The sequence below is a fragment of the Rousettus aegyptiacus genome, unplaced genomic scaffold, assembly GCF_014176215.1.
Source record: "Rousettus aegyptiacus isolate mRouAeg1 unplaced genomic scaffold, mRouAeg1.p scaffold_m13_p_13, whole genome shotgun sequence".
NCBI lineage: Eukaryota > Metazoa > Chordata > Mammalia > Chiroptera > Pteropodidae > Rousettus > Rousettus aegyptiacus.
In genome coordinates this window covers 11,606,706-11,623,225 of record NW_023416288.1, presented here as the reverse complement: position 1 = coordinate 11,623,225, position 16,520 = coordinate 11,606,706, and the positions used below count along the sequence as shown (strand labels likewise).

The 16,520-nt window shown below is 35.2% G+C and overlaps 1 protein-coding gene across 1 annotated transcript; it reads left to right on the top strand.

Moving 5' to 3' along the window:
- Positions 1 to 9,002: 9,002 nt before the first annotated feature.
- On the top strand, positions 9,003 to 13,984 carry LOC118610798. Its single transcript, XM_036231051.1, has 4 exons — positions 9,003 to 9,251; positions 12,197 to 12,486; positions 13,045 to 13,207; positions 13,854 to 13,984. Exons 1-4 carry the CDS (start codon positions 9,164 to 9,166, stop codon positions 13,982 to 13,984), a joined length of 672 nt encoding a protein of 223 aa, XP_036086944.1. The 5' UTR covers positions 9,003 to 9,163.
- The last annotated feature ends 2,536 nt before the right edge of the window (positions 13,985 to 16,520 follow it).

Here is a 16,520-nt window from a genome sequence, read left to right as displayed (position 1 = left end):
CGATATTCTATGACCATGTCTTTCTATTTAGTTATGCTATTTTTCAGATGATTATACAATAAGTTTTTTAATTATTAAGATTTTTAACAGATTTTATTCTATTGTTCAATAGAGTAAAATCCTGAATAAAAAGATATAAATCTCCAAGTAGTTAAGCATATCAGATAGAAGTTGATAGTAAGTGTTATACTTTATAGTAAAACTATTGTTGAAAATATAGGTAAGTTCTAGCTATTATTTGGTTTAACAACAATGATGATTTAAATAAACTTTGAGATCTGTTAATGAGATACACAGTACTCATGGGAGCCTTTAGGACTGCCATATATATCCAGCCTCCCTCATTTCCTGTAACCACTGCAGCTGATGGAGTGGGTTTTTCAGGAATTGTAATGTTTAGAAACGGCAAAACATATCATAATCTGTTGTCAAGTTTTCATTTGGGCCAAAATCAAAATCTATAGGAAAAGATATTCTTGGTTATACAAGATGTAGAGTCAGCCAAACAAAATTATGATGACATATCCTTTAATTTTCCATCAAACCCATGGCATTTTTCTAGGAATAAAATAAAATCCATCTAGGCAAACTTTGCTTACAGATAGAATAACTGCTTCAATTAGTTTCCTCCTTATAATGTAGCATGCTTATAATAAACATTCATTTAGTAGTTTATCTGAACTGCCAGAGAATTCAATGAAGTCCTGTTGCACATAATAATTAGGTTTGTCTTTCTCACATATTTAAGGAATGTTTCAAGTTCAAGGAGAGGGAGACAACTCATAAGATTACTACAGTAAATTTTTCCAATAGCGTTTATTTTGAGCAGACAGTAGAGGTACTTGAAAAAATGAGTCTGACTAGACTTAAATGTCACAGTAGTGGGCAATGGAAGTTGTTTTTAGAGTAGTGAAAGCATGAGACAGATGACTCTTTATTTTCTGAGTTAACTTACTTTAGTGACATGAAAGGAAACTGTGGGATGGTGACTAACACAAGTGGGAAGAGTGGAAAGGCTAGAGTAAACCAAAATAGAGTTGGTGTTTAAGACATTTCCTTAATTGTTGCCTCTTGACTTAACGCCCCTTCTCTTTTCCATCACACATCTTTGAATTGCTTTGAGTTTAGCTTTGAAACATTTACTATAGCAATAATTTTGTATGCAGCATACACAAATTTGGAGGATTTGATTTTGGAAGCTTTAATATCTATTTTTAAGTTATTATAGATTATTTACTATAAAAGCAATTGGAAATATTAAAGATTAAAAACTAAACCTAGTATGTTAATAGAATATAAAATCGGAAATATAAATATTTTTTAAGGCCTTTCAAATTTGTAGATTTTAATTGGAAGAATTTCTTTTGTAATGGACTTCTGTGATCTATTCAGCTATTCCTCTAAACATCAAGTAAAAAGGTTCAAGAAAGCTGACAACTCAAGCACACCCTTGTATATATTACTTCCCTCGTTTCCTTTACCATATTCTCTCAGACTCTTCTACTGAATATTTATTTTTATTTAAACTTTCTTCCATATTATTCTACCTATAAATGTTGATATCTTCTTGGCCCTTTTCTCACTCTATACTTTCTCCACCAGTTATGTCCCATAGAATTTTCTGTAATAATGGAAAATTTCTATAAGCTACACTGTCCAATATGGTAGGCTCTCTGTATGTGGCTAGTGAGCACTCATTTGAGATTAGGCTAAGAGAATATTAAAAAAATATAAAAGAAATATCCCTCTCTGATTATGCTATCTAATATCACCATTAACTCCTGTACCTATTCCTTTATTCTTTTTCTTTTTCCTATTTGATTATTTTTCTTTTCTCTCAACTCAACTCCTTTGAAGAGCACCTTCATACTAAAGATTAATCACTTATTGCTTTTGATCTCCAAGTCTCCAGGTCACTACACATTCAGTAATTTATTTAACATATATTTATTAAGCAATTAGTATGTTTCAGTGACTATACAGATATAATTATAAGAAGACTGATACTGAAGGAAGAATCACAGCTGTGATAACTATTTCAGAAAATAATTACCTACCAGAAATTTGTGTGAGAATATCCCATAAACTCATACAATTTAGCATGTTTATATGTGGGAGACATTTAAAATTTGGGGGTAATTATAATTTCCCTAAAGCTGGAAAATATAAGTCCCAGTTGTTATAGGGTTCTTGTTGTTGTTTTTGTTCTTAGAAAAATCATATGAAAAGGCAAAATCAAAAATAATAGCAATAATGCAATAACCTTAGCTAAAACTAGATGTTCCAAATTGTCTTACATTAATGTATATTCTGTGCATTGTTTAGCTGGGCCTCTTCCTTTAACAGGGAGTGTGGGAAGGAACAAAAGCAGTGAGAATTAACTCTTGGCTCTCTGAAGTGAAGGAACAATATGTAAAACTGAATTGTTCTTGGGGTGTGGTGATATGGTTGTTGTTGCTGTAACTCGATTGCTTAATTTTGTTACAATTTACTTAGAGCTGGATCATGGCTTGCAGAATTTGAGTTGCAAACAGTAACAATAAGATAAAGTATTTTCTCCAGCTCTACCAACTTTATATTTAAAAAAATGTCTATTCTTAGAGAACTGAAAACAAGTACGGCTGTGAATACTGTAAACCCTTCACCTAGACCACCAAATGTTTATATCTTTTATCATTGCTTTAACTCTCTTTAATGTGTATATATTTTTTAATCATTTGAAACAGATTGCAGGCATAATAATTCTTCATGAAAATGTCAGCATATGCCTTTATAATTAAAGGCATTCTACATAAACACAATATTTTATAAGATCTAAAAATATTAAAAATATTTTCAAAATAATTGAGCATATAGTCTTCAGCCATATATCCCCTCAACTATCCCAATAGTCTTTTATAGTTTTTTTCTTAATATAGATCCCAAACAAATGTTATGCATTGTATTTGATTTTTATGGCTATTTAGTCTGTTTTAATCTAGAGTCATTTACCTTAGACACTCCTGTTGTTTTGTCTTATTTTTCATGACTTTACTGCTTTTTATTTGTTTACATTTTTGTTCTGAAGAGTTTAGGCCATTCTTTGCTATAGAATGTTTCATTTTCTGAATTTGCCTTATTTTATTTTCTCATAATTACATTCAAATAAAATGTGTTTAGTGATAATAGCACACAGGTAATGCTGTGTACTTCCTACAGCATCACATCGTGAGGCACATAATATCAGGTTATTCCATTGTCAGTGAGATAGACATTTGATTATGCGGTTAAGGGTAGTAATTGTTATATTCCTTTCTTTTCCCAGGCAATTATTTAGTAATCTATAGGGTGATAATTCACAACCATGCAAAAATTCTCTTCTCCAACAGTTTTTAAGCTTATGGTTTCAGCATTCATTTATAGTAATAGCCTGCATCATTAATTACATTTATTCTACACTTATTATTTGGCATTCTTCTGTAAAAAGAGACCTTTCTTTTCTTGTTTTTTTCTCTTTCCTATATTTTTTGGTCTCATTAATAAATTCTCAAATTAACCAAAATAATGAGAGTTCTTTTGGGTCAGTGCCGAGTCTTATTTCTTTTTCTATGATTCTCTTAGTGTTTTAGCACTTCTTTGCTTCTGGAATAATAACTATTCATCTCTTTTATTCAATAATGGTCTTTAGAAACCAAGGTCTCTGCACTCTGTGTTTCTTTCTCATTGCTACTAAGTTATCATCGATTCTAGAACTCTGCCATGGATACAAGAACTTTGCCATGGTGCTTTTAATTAAGAGTTTAAGCTAATATTTCTTAAAAAAATTTAACATTAACACATTTTTTTTTTTACTCTTTTAGAGTGGTACCTTATTCTCCTTCAGTGAAAACTTTTCAATAATATTAACATATTTGTTTATTTATTCTCATCTACAATACATGCAAAATAACATAAAAAAAATGTGCCAAGATTAGTACTATTACTACTAAAAACCTACTTGAAAAATAGCTTTAGATTTTTATTTTCTAATGCTTTTTTTTTTTTTTTTTTTTTTGCTTAGAATATATCTTATTAAGGTTGGACAGCCGGAGCACTGCGTTTAAAAGTTACTTGAATTGCTTATTTATTGTATGGTTATCTTACTAAATTAAAATATAGCTAGCTCGTTTTTTTATTTTGACTTAATTTTTCAATTTGTTTTCTTCTATTTTTGATATTATATTTTTTATATGTGAACATTGAACTATATTAAAAATTTCACTAAAGGAAATCTTGCTCCCACCATATCCAGCTCTCCCCTTTTCTTCCCATCTACTATAAATAACCACTTCCATTAGTTTCTAGTTTATCCTTCCCCTAGTTGTTTTGGGAAAAACTATATATTATCTTTTTGCACAAAAGGTTGCATATTGAATTATTAAATGTACTTTTTCCACCTTGCTTTTTCCCATAAAAATATCTGCTAGGTATCACACTTCTTATCAATTTATACAAAATTTTCTCATTATCTCTGATGGCTACCTAGTATTTCTTGTAGCTATATAATAGTCTATTTAACCAATCTCTTATGGATGAGCATTTAGGTTTCCAACTTTAGCATTTACAAATAATATCTTAACAAGTAGTCTTTTGCACATATTGTTTTGTATTTTAGAAGCTTTATCTTCAGGGTGAATTCCCAAAAGTAAGATTTCAAGGTCAAAGGATAAATGCATATATGGGTTTTGTTAGATATTCCCAAATTTTTCTCCAAAGGGCCTGATCATTTTGCAACAAGGGAGAGTCCCTCATTTCTAAAAGCTTCAGCTACAGAGTATGTTATCAAGCTTTTGAAATTTTCCAGTCTGATAAGTGAGAAATAGTAATCTGAGTATAGTTTTACATTGTATTTTTATTTAGAATAGTGCATATTTTAGAGGTTTTATAAATATTTTTCTGTATAAATTCTATTCATGTTTGCCCATTTTCTATATTTTTGTCTTTTATGTCTTAATATTTATAGTTTTTTGTATATAAAGAGATTAGCTAAAATGTACTTTTGTAAGACACCATGCAAAGTTTTTGTTGTTTCTGACCCAATTGATAGAAAAGTTTGTGTTACCAAGGTCTGCCTTTTACCTGCCCCATTACAGAGCAACTAATCATCTTTTTAGATTCAAGGTAAGATCTGTGTCCTGGATGGAGACTTTCCTGAGTTCTTTCTCTTGCTTTCCTCCCAAGAATTGAACAATATTTCCTTCCCTCCATCAAAATGAGAATAAAAGAGGAAAAAGTGAGATAGAGTTCTTGTTGAGATCTGGAGATGAAATCTCTGAAATGAAATGTAGAGTTTCAGAGAAACAATGTGAAGATCAATGTCATCTAAGAAAGAGCACATGGATAGAGACTCATGAACACCCTCCTCCTCATTTCTTGGCTGACGGACTTTGTAATGTGATGGGCTTTGTAATGCCTTTACAACTTTAACACATTACTGAATGGCTTTCAAGACTAACTTCTTTGTTCATACAAAAATCCTTTTCTGAATCTGTCTGAAATAAAGTAATGGAGAGGAAATGACAGACTGAATAACTTTTTAGAAGTTACAATTTTAGGATATGATGACTGATTGCTTTGGACAAAGATTTACAAAAATTCAGGAAATTATGTCTCAACCATGGTACACATCAGAATCTCTCGGAGAGCTTTTTCAAAGTTAAATTTTCAAGAACCCACCTTGATTTTAGTGAATTAGAAACTCCGTGACTCTGCCCAGGCTGCTGGCTTAGATGCATGTGTGGAAAAATGAGGATATTGAGTATGAGGTATGAATTGGTATACCTCTACATGTTCTGACAATAAACATCTTTCACATAGATTTATTGGCTATTCAATCTTATTCATTTTTCTTATTGTATTTTTAAAATTTTATCATTGCCTTTTTTTGAAAGATTCTTTGTATATTCTTTTGGTAAACCTTTGCTAGCTATGTGTATGACAGATAATCTTATCAAGTAATAGCTTGTCTTTGCATTTTGTTGAAAACATCTTGTAACTTAAAGTAATATTTTTATTTGACATAGTTAAATATATCAATTTTTACATCTCCATCAAGTAATATCTCCCTGACCTGAAGTCATAATTTTTACTGTTGTTTAAAAGTTTTAAAACTTTATAGTTTTGCCTTTCACATTTTAATTTGAAAAATCACTTAGAAAATTTTTTTTAACAGCGTGAAGTAAAAATCTCATTTTTTTTCTGTATATATGTGCCTGTGTGTGTGTGTGTACATATATATATATGTATATATATATATGCATGTACATGTGTATCTATATTAATTTACAAATACATATTTGTTATATATTTATTAGCAGTCAGCTAGACTGTTATTTTTCAAATCTGTCAGTGAAGCAAAGAAGAGACACTGGTTAATGCAATGGCAGAGGCAGGTCGAAAATGGATTAAAAACTTGAAGTACACATTTACAGGAAAAGTTCTAGGAACAAAGCTAGCTTTATGGGTGATTACCTGTGCAGTTGCATAGAGCCCTAAGCCTCTGTTACCGTTACAGTGATCAGAGTTCCAGTAACACACACCTCTTGGTCCTTATCACTGATGAAGAGATGGATTTCAACTCAATTATGAGAAATATTCATTTATTAAAGGCACATTTTGAGTTAGAAGACAGATCAAGCCTGATGCTGGCTGACCGCATGAAAATGAGATATGTACCCCAAGGGTGGGGGCCTGGGTTACAGCCAGGGAAGATCCAGAGCTGTACTAGCCCAGAAGTGGAAAAGTCTGTATTATATTTGGGTTGTGATGGTAGTTATAAGGGCGTTCCTAGGTGATTGGCATGAGATCATTTCGATTGACACTTGGCTGCTATATAAATTTGCCTAGTGTGCTCGTGCTAACCCAGAATTCAGTGTTATGATTAGATTCATGAACTTCTGAGCATAATCATGGTATTATAATGATGGTATAGTGAGGCGTAGGTTGTGGGCAAATTAGGGTAGTACCTTCTGCGCAAGCATTTGTGGCCGGATTAAACCAGTTGTAGATTATGTCCCCCCCCCCCCACCTCTTTTGTCTCCTAGGATACAGAAGGGATTCTCTAAATACCAGTAGGGTGTTCTTTGGGTGGTCTCTAGACTGGGCCTTATTCTTTTGTTACCCTGTCACTCACGTCTGACTAGTTATCTAACACTAAGAAGGATCTGAGTTTAGTTTAATACTCTTCTATTGCCATATTGAAATTTTTAATAATTTTTGAACACACATGCCCTTTTAAAAATTTTATGCTAGGTGTACTGAGTCTTACAAATTATGTCTAGAAAACATTGTCTGGCAACATTTTTCATTAGCCTGCTCTTGTCAGTTCTCAGCTTCTATTGATTGAGGCATTCTAGATTTAAGGATGTTCAGCAGCTCTTTTATTCAAGAATAGATTCTACTCTTTGCTTCTCCTTCAATATTAAAATCTTTCTGCTGATTCTCCAGATAAAAGGATTAAAAGATTTACATTTTGGCCTTTGTGAAAGATAAAATTACTATGTGACTTGTTCTTCTGTTACCAAAAAAAAAAAAAAAAAAAAAGTAGTGGAAACAATCAGAACTCAATCAGCCTAACAAAAGAGTGACATAGAAAGGACAAGGGATGACTATCAAATGCGAAGTAAGATTGTCACTCAAGCACTGAACTTTTTTCCTCATATTGAAATCCATCAATTAGAAATATAATTAATTTTGTAATATTCTAAACCACAAAATCCTATCGGCAGAGCTCTATGACCCTGTAGTTTGCTTCCTTTCTTTATCTAGCTGAAATCAATAAACAGAGTAACTGGAAATTCACGTTGATGAAGAGGAGAGGAGAAAGTAAGGGGAGGTGATTTCAATTAAAAGCAAAGGACATACCCAGGTCAGATACCACAGGGAGATTCTTTGAACAATGTAAGTGCATCCCCATCTTACAGAAAACAACCCTGGAAGTCATGGTGGAAACCAGATGATTTAAAAAACCTACCCCACTTAAATTGGATATGCCTGGTAAAATTGAATACCATTTTGTTTGAAAGTAGCAGTACTTCATCCCTCACAAAGGTACAAGAGATAAGTGAAGAGGATGATAAATTGAAAAGTTTGGTGTGTAAAACACAAGTGAGAGTAGAAGCTGAGGGTATTCATAGCTATAAAGGTGTTTAAGTTAGAACAGACACTAAAGGCAGAAAGGCAAGAGCTGCCATCCATGGAGCGACAGCTCTGAGAAGCAGGGGGAAACGTGGCTTCAGATTATACATGAGAAATAACCTAACTTGTTTCCCAACAAGAAAATGTCCTCAAACTTTAAGTTATTTACTTAATTTAATTGTCCAATATTATTTGGAAAAGTGACAAAAAGGCATTCAAGAGCAAAAGTTAGTTAATAAAATCTCTATTATTTCCTTTGACCAGTAGAGGGACCCATTTCTTATAATAATATATATTTTTTATTTCTCCCTTTTTGGAAGTAATTTTTGCTGTCCATATGGAATCTCAGGCATTCTAAGTTGTTCCTACTGATGTTTGGGACTTCACGAAATGACGAGAGTAAGATCTCTGATCATATGAAGTTGTGGACAAGGGTAAGTGAGTGAGGCACAGTCAACTGGAAAAGAAAAATGAAGCCGGAAAAGAAAACTGAAAAGAAACCGGAAGTAGGACATATATTTGCAGGGGAGATTGAGGGGAACAGAATGTCAAGACGTAGTGTTAAGGGGCGGGGGGTGGATTTTCAAATGGCCAACTTCTGCTTGCTTGTTTAATGTTTAACCAGGGTATAGTTCTGGGAGATATTCTGTGCAAAGATATGCTAATGTTATGGGTGTAGTTGTCCTGTGCAAAGATATGCTAATGGCTAACTCCTGCTTCTGTAAACCTGCTTGCTTGTTTAATGTAATTGTAGGCTTTATAAGCGACCTCCTCTGAAAGCTCAGGGCTGATTCTCTAGTGGGGAGAGTCAGTCACCGTCCGGCTAATAAAGGCTCACAATTCATCTCAACTGGCTCCGTGGGTCTTAAATTTGATCGCACCACAACATTTGGAGGCCCCAGTGAGATCTCTCCAAGAGAGATCTCTTAAGACCCACAACCCCAGCCACCTTGGGCGAGGACCTGCCCCGTCCAGGGAATGGCTGCTGAGTGACGTTCCTCAGCCCAGGATGCCAGGCGGGCTTGCCCAGGAAGGCAGGTGGACAAAGGTTCAATTCTGTAACAATTGGCCACAAGCCACTTGGAGCAGCGTCACCGGTGAGTCAGACTGCACTACAGATATTCAGGTTTCTGGGTAACTGGTTGGTTGGTTGGCCCCTAAAGAACTAGTGGAAGGCTGGATGCGGCATAACTTCCCTAGTCTGGTCAGGACTGAGACGCCAGATCCTGACCCTTTGTTGGTTGGTTGGCTTTGTCGGTGCCTGTCTCCTGTTGGTCTGTCATCTCTGTCTCTTTGGTGTCTGTTTTTGAAATCGTGGTCTCTTTGAATGTTATAAGTTTTTATCCTTCTTCTTTTCCTTATAGGTCTATTAATTCTTCTTTTCTCCCTCGGTTTAGCTGCCACTGCCCCATGGGGCTGGTCCCGGGGACAGCGCGTGGCCATTGCTCTGACTTTTTAACTTTTAGAGTTATCATATTTGACCACTGTTCCAACCACCATGGGTCAAGCTTCTTCCAGACCGACTCCTCTGCAGTGTCTCCGCAGTAATTTCAAAGACTTCAGGCGGCGCGCCCAAGGTTACGGGTCTCGCGTCACCCACTTCAATCTCCAGAGGTTCTGCCAGTTAGATTAGCCCACATTTGGAACGGGGTGGCTGGCCATCAGAGGGGTCACTCGACCTGCAAACAGTCTTTCAGATGAAGAAACTGAGGCACAAAGAGTTTAAATAATTTACCCAGTGATAGAAGTGAGTTTGTTTTTAATATTGAAAATACAAGAGTTAAAAAGCTCATAGGGGCTTGTTAAACTAATCCTTCTTTATATTTTAGATTAGAGCAGGGAAGAGCAGTAGAAAAATGGTTGTGTAAGTAGAGATTGGAAGCGAGGATGTCATTGAGGGATAGTGGAGAGATGGTTGTGCATTTGTGTTGGAGGTTTGAGTCTAGAGAGTAACTGAACGTGAATTTGATTGGAAGGTTCACAGAGTGTTGAGTGTACTTTCTAACTGGTTCTTCGGTTTGAGTTGGAGTTTATATTTATGGAAAGGTGTATTTGTAGAAGAGCTCTGCTTTGGTTGGTTTGGAGAGAGATAGACACTTATAGATAAATTAAATTAAGTCTTCCTAAAAATTGTCAGAAAAATAGAAGCTAATCCAAATGTTTTGTTTTATCAAGTCTGCATGATCTGAGATAATTTTTGGCAATAAAGATAGTTTAATGTTGTAGGTTGAGTGGGGATGGGTGTGTCTTCGGGTTGTCAGACACACAATTTTATTCTACCTGTGTTTATTGGTCAAATTAATTTATGCTATTTCTACTAGGTGTTTAAAATTATAAAATTATAAATTCAACCTAAAAGCTTATAAATGAGTCTTGATGTTTAAAAAATAGTTTCCAAAATCTTTTTGGCAAAATACTTAGTTAAGTCTAATGATAGATGTTCATTGACTCTCTAGAGCATTTCCAAATAAGAAAAATATACTGAAACATAAATTTATCTACTTTTGGACTCTTATTACAGAATATTAGTAAATATATTCTTTTACCATATTTTTATAATTTTTTATAAATTCTATTATAAAAATATGCCTTTAAAAATTATAAAATTGGTATATTCATAAATTTGCTAATCTATTGAATGCTAATATATAAAACACAGTTTACAATTGCCTACTTCCTTGTTTCCTCTAGGAATTAATGCTACTAAGAGTAATGAATTCTAGTATATGTAAATGAATTACTAGGAATAATACAAGTAAAGGAAAAAATTCTGTATGCAAAGTATGTAAGAAAAATAAGATATGTTTTGAAATATAAAGAATGTGTTTTTAAGAAAAAGGAGAGTAATTTTATCCTAAAATAGTTTCAGGTTATTTAAAGGTCATTTGAGGCACAAAAGAAGGTATAAAGTATTTATTTTGAAGGGAATTGAAGGAAAGGTATTTGTCTTAAAGTGGTTATTTCTGAGTGAAGGAGAAGAGGCAAACTGAAAGAATGAGAAAAGTAGTAGAAAGTTTGTGAAGAGAAATCCTGAGAAGAAAATAAAGGACAAGAACATAAGTGAACATATAAAGTTGTAAAGGAAAAGAGAAAGAGAAAATCTTGTTTTATACAGTCAAGTTGGCTAAAGTTAAATGTATTTATCATAAGGTTTTAAAATGAACTTTAATATCAAGAGTGTATTGACACAAAACTGGAGTTTGGATTATTGGTCTGTTCCTAATAAGAGATTGTAAAAGATTTTTCTTTACCTGTGAACAATACACTTAGGAAACAAAGATTCTATATCTTATCAAGATAATTTATTGTGCTTTATAGTCTTTATTAAAAAACTGAGTCTTCTTAACATTAAGAGTACTAAGTTTTTTGTATAGTCATATTTACCTTTGAAATCCTTATTATCACTTTGGTTAAATAGATTGCTAAGTATTGTTTCGTAGTGATCTGTGATCCTATTTAATCAAGTGATCAAACCTTGTGACATTATGACAAATTTCCCAACATAAAACCTAAATGAGATCTTTTATTTTATCTCAAAATAACTTTGAGACTTCCCAGGGGGCACCTAAAAAATCTCGAAGGTTTAGTTGGTCACTTTGTAAAAGAGAAATGTTAAGCTAATTCAGTCTATTTAATATATTATATGAAGCATTGTCAAGTAATAAATGATACTTAACCTTCTTTAGGTTACATTTTTATGAATACATGTTACTAATACGAGTGTTTTGGAAATTGTAAAGTTCCTAGAAATTTATCTATCTTTCAGTCATAATTTCAGTTATTATAAATTATTGGTATGTCATGAATATTAAGAATGGACCTGACCGTTCAGAAACAAAGGGCTTACAGAGAAGCAAAGGGCATGGCTCTGATTTGGGCCATGACTATAAAACTATTACAATAATTAGGTAGCTATGATTTGAGTGAATACGTGGTCTTGATATTAAAATTGGAATTTCAGATAACAGGAAAGATCTGTATAACTAGAAACATAAAAACCCTTCTTTCTCAGAAAAACCACAGAGACTAATCTCTCCTTTAGAGACTATTTTCTTCACTCATCAGCCCACCTGGGATTACTGCCAGCAGCTCTTGCAGATTTTATTCACTTCAGAAGAAAGGGAGCAGATCCTGTGGGAGAGCGCCAAGCCTGTGTTAGAGCCAAACGGACAGCCCACTATAGACCCAGCTCGTATTCAACATGTCCTCCCGTACACCCGTTCACCTTGGGACCCCAACATCAAACAGGGTAAAGAGGCTCTCGATCAATATCACCAGCATCTGCTCCAGGGCCTCCGGTCTGCCACCAGAAAGCCTACTAACCTTCCTAAGGTAAGTGAATTCATCCAGGCCAAGGGTGAATCGCCGGCGGTGTTTCTAAAACAACTCTTAGAGTCTTACTGGTTATAAACCCCTATTGACCTGGAGGACCCAAATAATAAAACCTTGCTTTTGTCGGTCAGTTGGCCCCAGATATTAGGGGAAAAAGTAATAAGGATAAGAAGGTTTAAGAACAAAAATTTGACTGAGCTAGTTGAGGTAGCCCTGTGCATCTTCAACAACCGGAATAAAGTTAATATCACCCAGACTCTTAGGACCATGGAAGAGACCCATTGCATACCTCTCCAAAAGACTGGACTATGTTGCAGCAGGGTGGCTTAACTGCTTGCAGGCCATTGCGGCCATGGCCATCCTCACCAAAAAAGCACTGAAACTGACTTTAGGACAGACCATCCAGATTATAGCCCCCCATGCGGTGGAAACCATGCTCCACAGCCTCCCTCCCCCCTTCCCCCAATCATTGGATTTCAAGTGCACGGATCACCCAATACCAGGTTCTTTCCTTAACCCCCACAAGTGCAATTCTTGAAAATTTTGCTCTTAACCCAGCCACCCTTTTGCCTGATGATGATACTCAACAACCATTACGTGATTGTCTTGAGTTCTTGGATGTCATCACCAGCCTCAGACCAGACCCAACTGACGTCCTGTAGCCACAACTGGATGCCACACTGTACACCAATGGAAGCAGCTCCATCTCAGAGAGAGTCAGGTATGCTGGGGCGGCAGTAGTACCAGAGGAACTGTCATCTGGGCTCAGGCCCTGAGCCACAAAACATGAGTTCAGCGAGCCGAACTCATTGCTGTGACCCAAGCACTCCGATGGGGTAAAGAAAAGACAGGCAACATCTATACAGATAACAGGTATGCCATTGCCACTGCACATATTCATGGGACACTATATAAAGAGAAAAGATTACTCACCTCGGGGGGGAAGGAAATCAGGAACAGAGAAGAGATCCTAGCTCCCCTTGAAACCATCTGGCTACCTGAGAAAGTAGCCATCATACACTGCCCAGGTCACAAAAAAAAAAAAAAACAAAAAAACCTGAGTCTGAGATAGCCCGGGGCAGCTCCTTTGTCAACTGGAAGCTGCCTGAAAATCAGTGGGGCCAATTGACATTCTTCTGGCCCTACCGTCCAGGGTGCCAGCGGACAGCCCTACCTACACTCCAGGGGAAGTTAAACTATGCAACAAGCTGGGAGAAAAAGAAAAATCTGAGTGGGTTAGGCTCCCAGACGGCCTCATTGTAGTACCTGAGGCCTTGAGCCGAGACTTCATAACCCAGGTTCACCAGAGCACTCACTTAGGAGAGACCAATTCGATTGAACTGTTGAAAAGAGACATTACATTCCAGGGCTGCAACGAATGGCCAAGCAGGTATCGGCCCAGTGCCACATCTGTGCACAAGTGAATCCAGGGCCCTCCAAGGGAATATACAAGGGACGAAACTTCGTGGACAGGCACTGGGGGAACATTAAGAGTTAGATTTCACTGAGGTCAGCCCGGGTACCTTCAGATTCAAGTACTTGCTTGTGTTCATTGACACCTCTTCAGGAAGGACTGAAGCCTTCCCCACCAAGCAGGAGACCACTCAGGTATTAACAAAGAAATTAGTCTCAGAAATAGTGCCTAGATTTGGCCTGCCCATAACACTGGGGTCCGACAATAACCTGGCGTTCATAGCCCAGACCAATCAATCTTTATCCGGGGTTCTAAAAATTAATTAAAAGTTATATTGCATTTACAGGCCTCAGAGCCCAGGACAGGTAGAGAGGATAAATAAGACCCTAAAAGAAACTTTAACCAAGTTCAAATTAGAAACTGGCGAAAACTGGGTAAGCCTCCTTCCCTCCCCCCTGTTAAGGGCACGATGCACCCTCTACTATAAAGAGATCACACCTTATGAAACCATGTTTGAAAGACCTCTTGTTTGTTTTGACATATTCAGAATCTGTAAAATGAATAAAAATTTTGTATATTAATTCATACATGTAAGACTAATGTATTCATAAAGCATAGATCTTGCTTTAATTACATAGCTTTAGGTAAGACCTGCTCTTTTTATGCTAATCACTCCAGGCTGGGAAATCAATGATTTGAATTCCTCTAAAAAACCAGTGGGGAATGTTAAGGGGTGGGGGGGTTTCAAATGGCCAACTTCTGCTTGCTTGTTTAATGTTTAACCAGGGTATAGTTCTAGGAGATATTCTGTGCAAAGATATGCTAATGCTAACTCCTGCTTCTGTAAACCTGCTTGCTTGTTTAATGTAATTGTAGGCTTTATAAGTGACCTCCTCTGAAAGCTCAGGGCTGATTCTCTAATGGAGAGAGTCAGTCACAGGCCAGCGGGCCGGCTAATCAAGATTCACAATTCATCTCAATTTGCTCCATAGGCCTTAAATTTGATTGCGCCACAACAATAGTACTTTGAAAAAGATGAAATAAACTAAATAACTTCAGGAGTCATAAATGATAAATGGAAAATCAAAGAAAAGAAGATTCAAGGGTAAAAGACTCAGGATAATTTTGGTCACAGGCTTAAAATCTGCAGAGACAATATCCTCTCTGCTTTAAGGAGAGGTTAGAAGAGAGATGCCTGTTTTGCTAGAAGAACAGAGAAAGACGAGGAGAAAGAATTACAACAGTAATACATATCTTAAGCTATGAATTATTTTCTTCCTTCTATTTTAGAGCAGTTTTCCTATCAGTATGTCAAAATCCAACAGCAAAATGTGAAATAAATTTCGTAAGTAGTGACCAACTTTAAAAAAGAGAGAGAAAGAGCACATAGTAGAAGAAAATGAAATAAAATAGTATGGAAAGTATAAAGATACATGACTATTGAGAATAATTAATTTCTGAAACGTGCTTTAATTTTATATATAAATATGTCTACAGATGCATTTTACTCTAAATAGGAATAAAATATATTTTAAATATAAACTTTAGAGCACAAAGTTTTCTTCTAGCTCTAACATGTTTAGATCATTGAATTCTGGGGACAGGGAAAGCTTATTTCAGGAGAATGAAAGTAGGGCAAAAATAGGTAAACCAGATGATTTAAAAAAAAGTATGCAAGATAATAAAACTGTTATAGTCACATAGAACTTTATGCTTATGAAAAACTTTCAAACATTATTTTACTTAATCTTATCAGGATATACACTTATTTCAATGTAATTTAAGAAAACAACTTTTTTGTTAAGACAAGCAGTTGGAATGGAGGAGGAGGAGAAATTTATAAAGATAAAAATTTGAAAGTTATCTTATTTAATTCATAACACAGAGCAGCTACCTATTATATCTACTAAAGATAGAGTAAAAATTCTACTCTTCTTGTTACATCCCTAGCATCCATCAAATTAGAACTGTAAGGGGTAGCTAAAGGCTGCTTGCTAAACCATAACTTTGCAAAAGTGGTAAAACTAAATAAGCTTTTGCTAAAATATTATATACAATTCACAAGCATTTATGTTTCACTATACAAATGTTAATCCTTAACTCAGACACTGTCTCACTAAATGGGGGAATACTGAAGCTTGTTAAAACCCAGACAGTGTAGCTGAACCAGAGAAATGGGGGAAAGTATAAACAAATCAAATGCTTAACCTTGCAATGAAGACATGTCAACATAAACATAACTGTACTTCTCATTTTCCTCATAATATTGGCAACACAACAAGACCTAGATTTGCATTGTGAACTGAGCAATGGCATTCATTGTAGTTCTGAACATAACTATTTCCGTCCTAGAATTACTGAATAGTGTGACCATTTATATTTTTACATTCCTGGATATTTTATTTATGTCAAAAGTGCTAGCAAGTTCTTCTTAAAGATCTATATCTACAATTACAATAACAAAAGAAAACTAGAGAATGTATCAATTAGCTTTTGTGGTATAAAAAGCTACTCTAAAATTTACTGGCTTAAAACCACAAGCATTTATTATTTCACAGGATTCTTTGAATTTCTTAGTCAGTTCTTCTCCAGGCAGGGCTGGCCAAGGCTTGATAGTCTA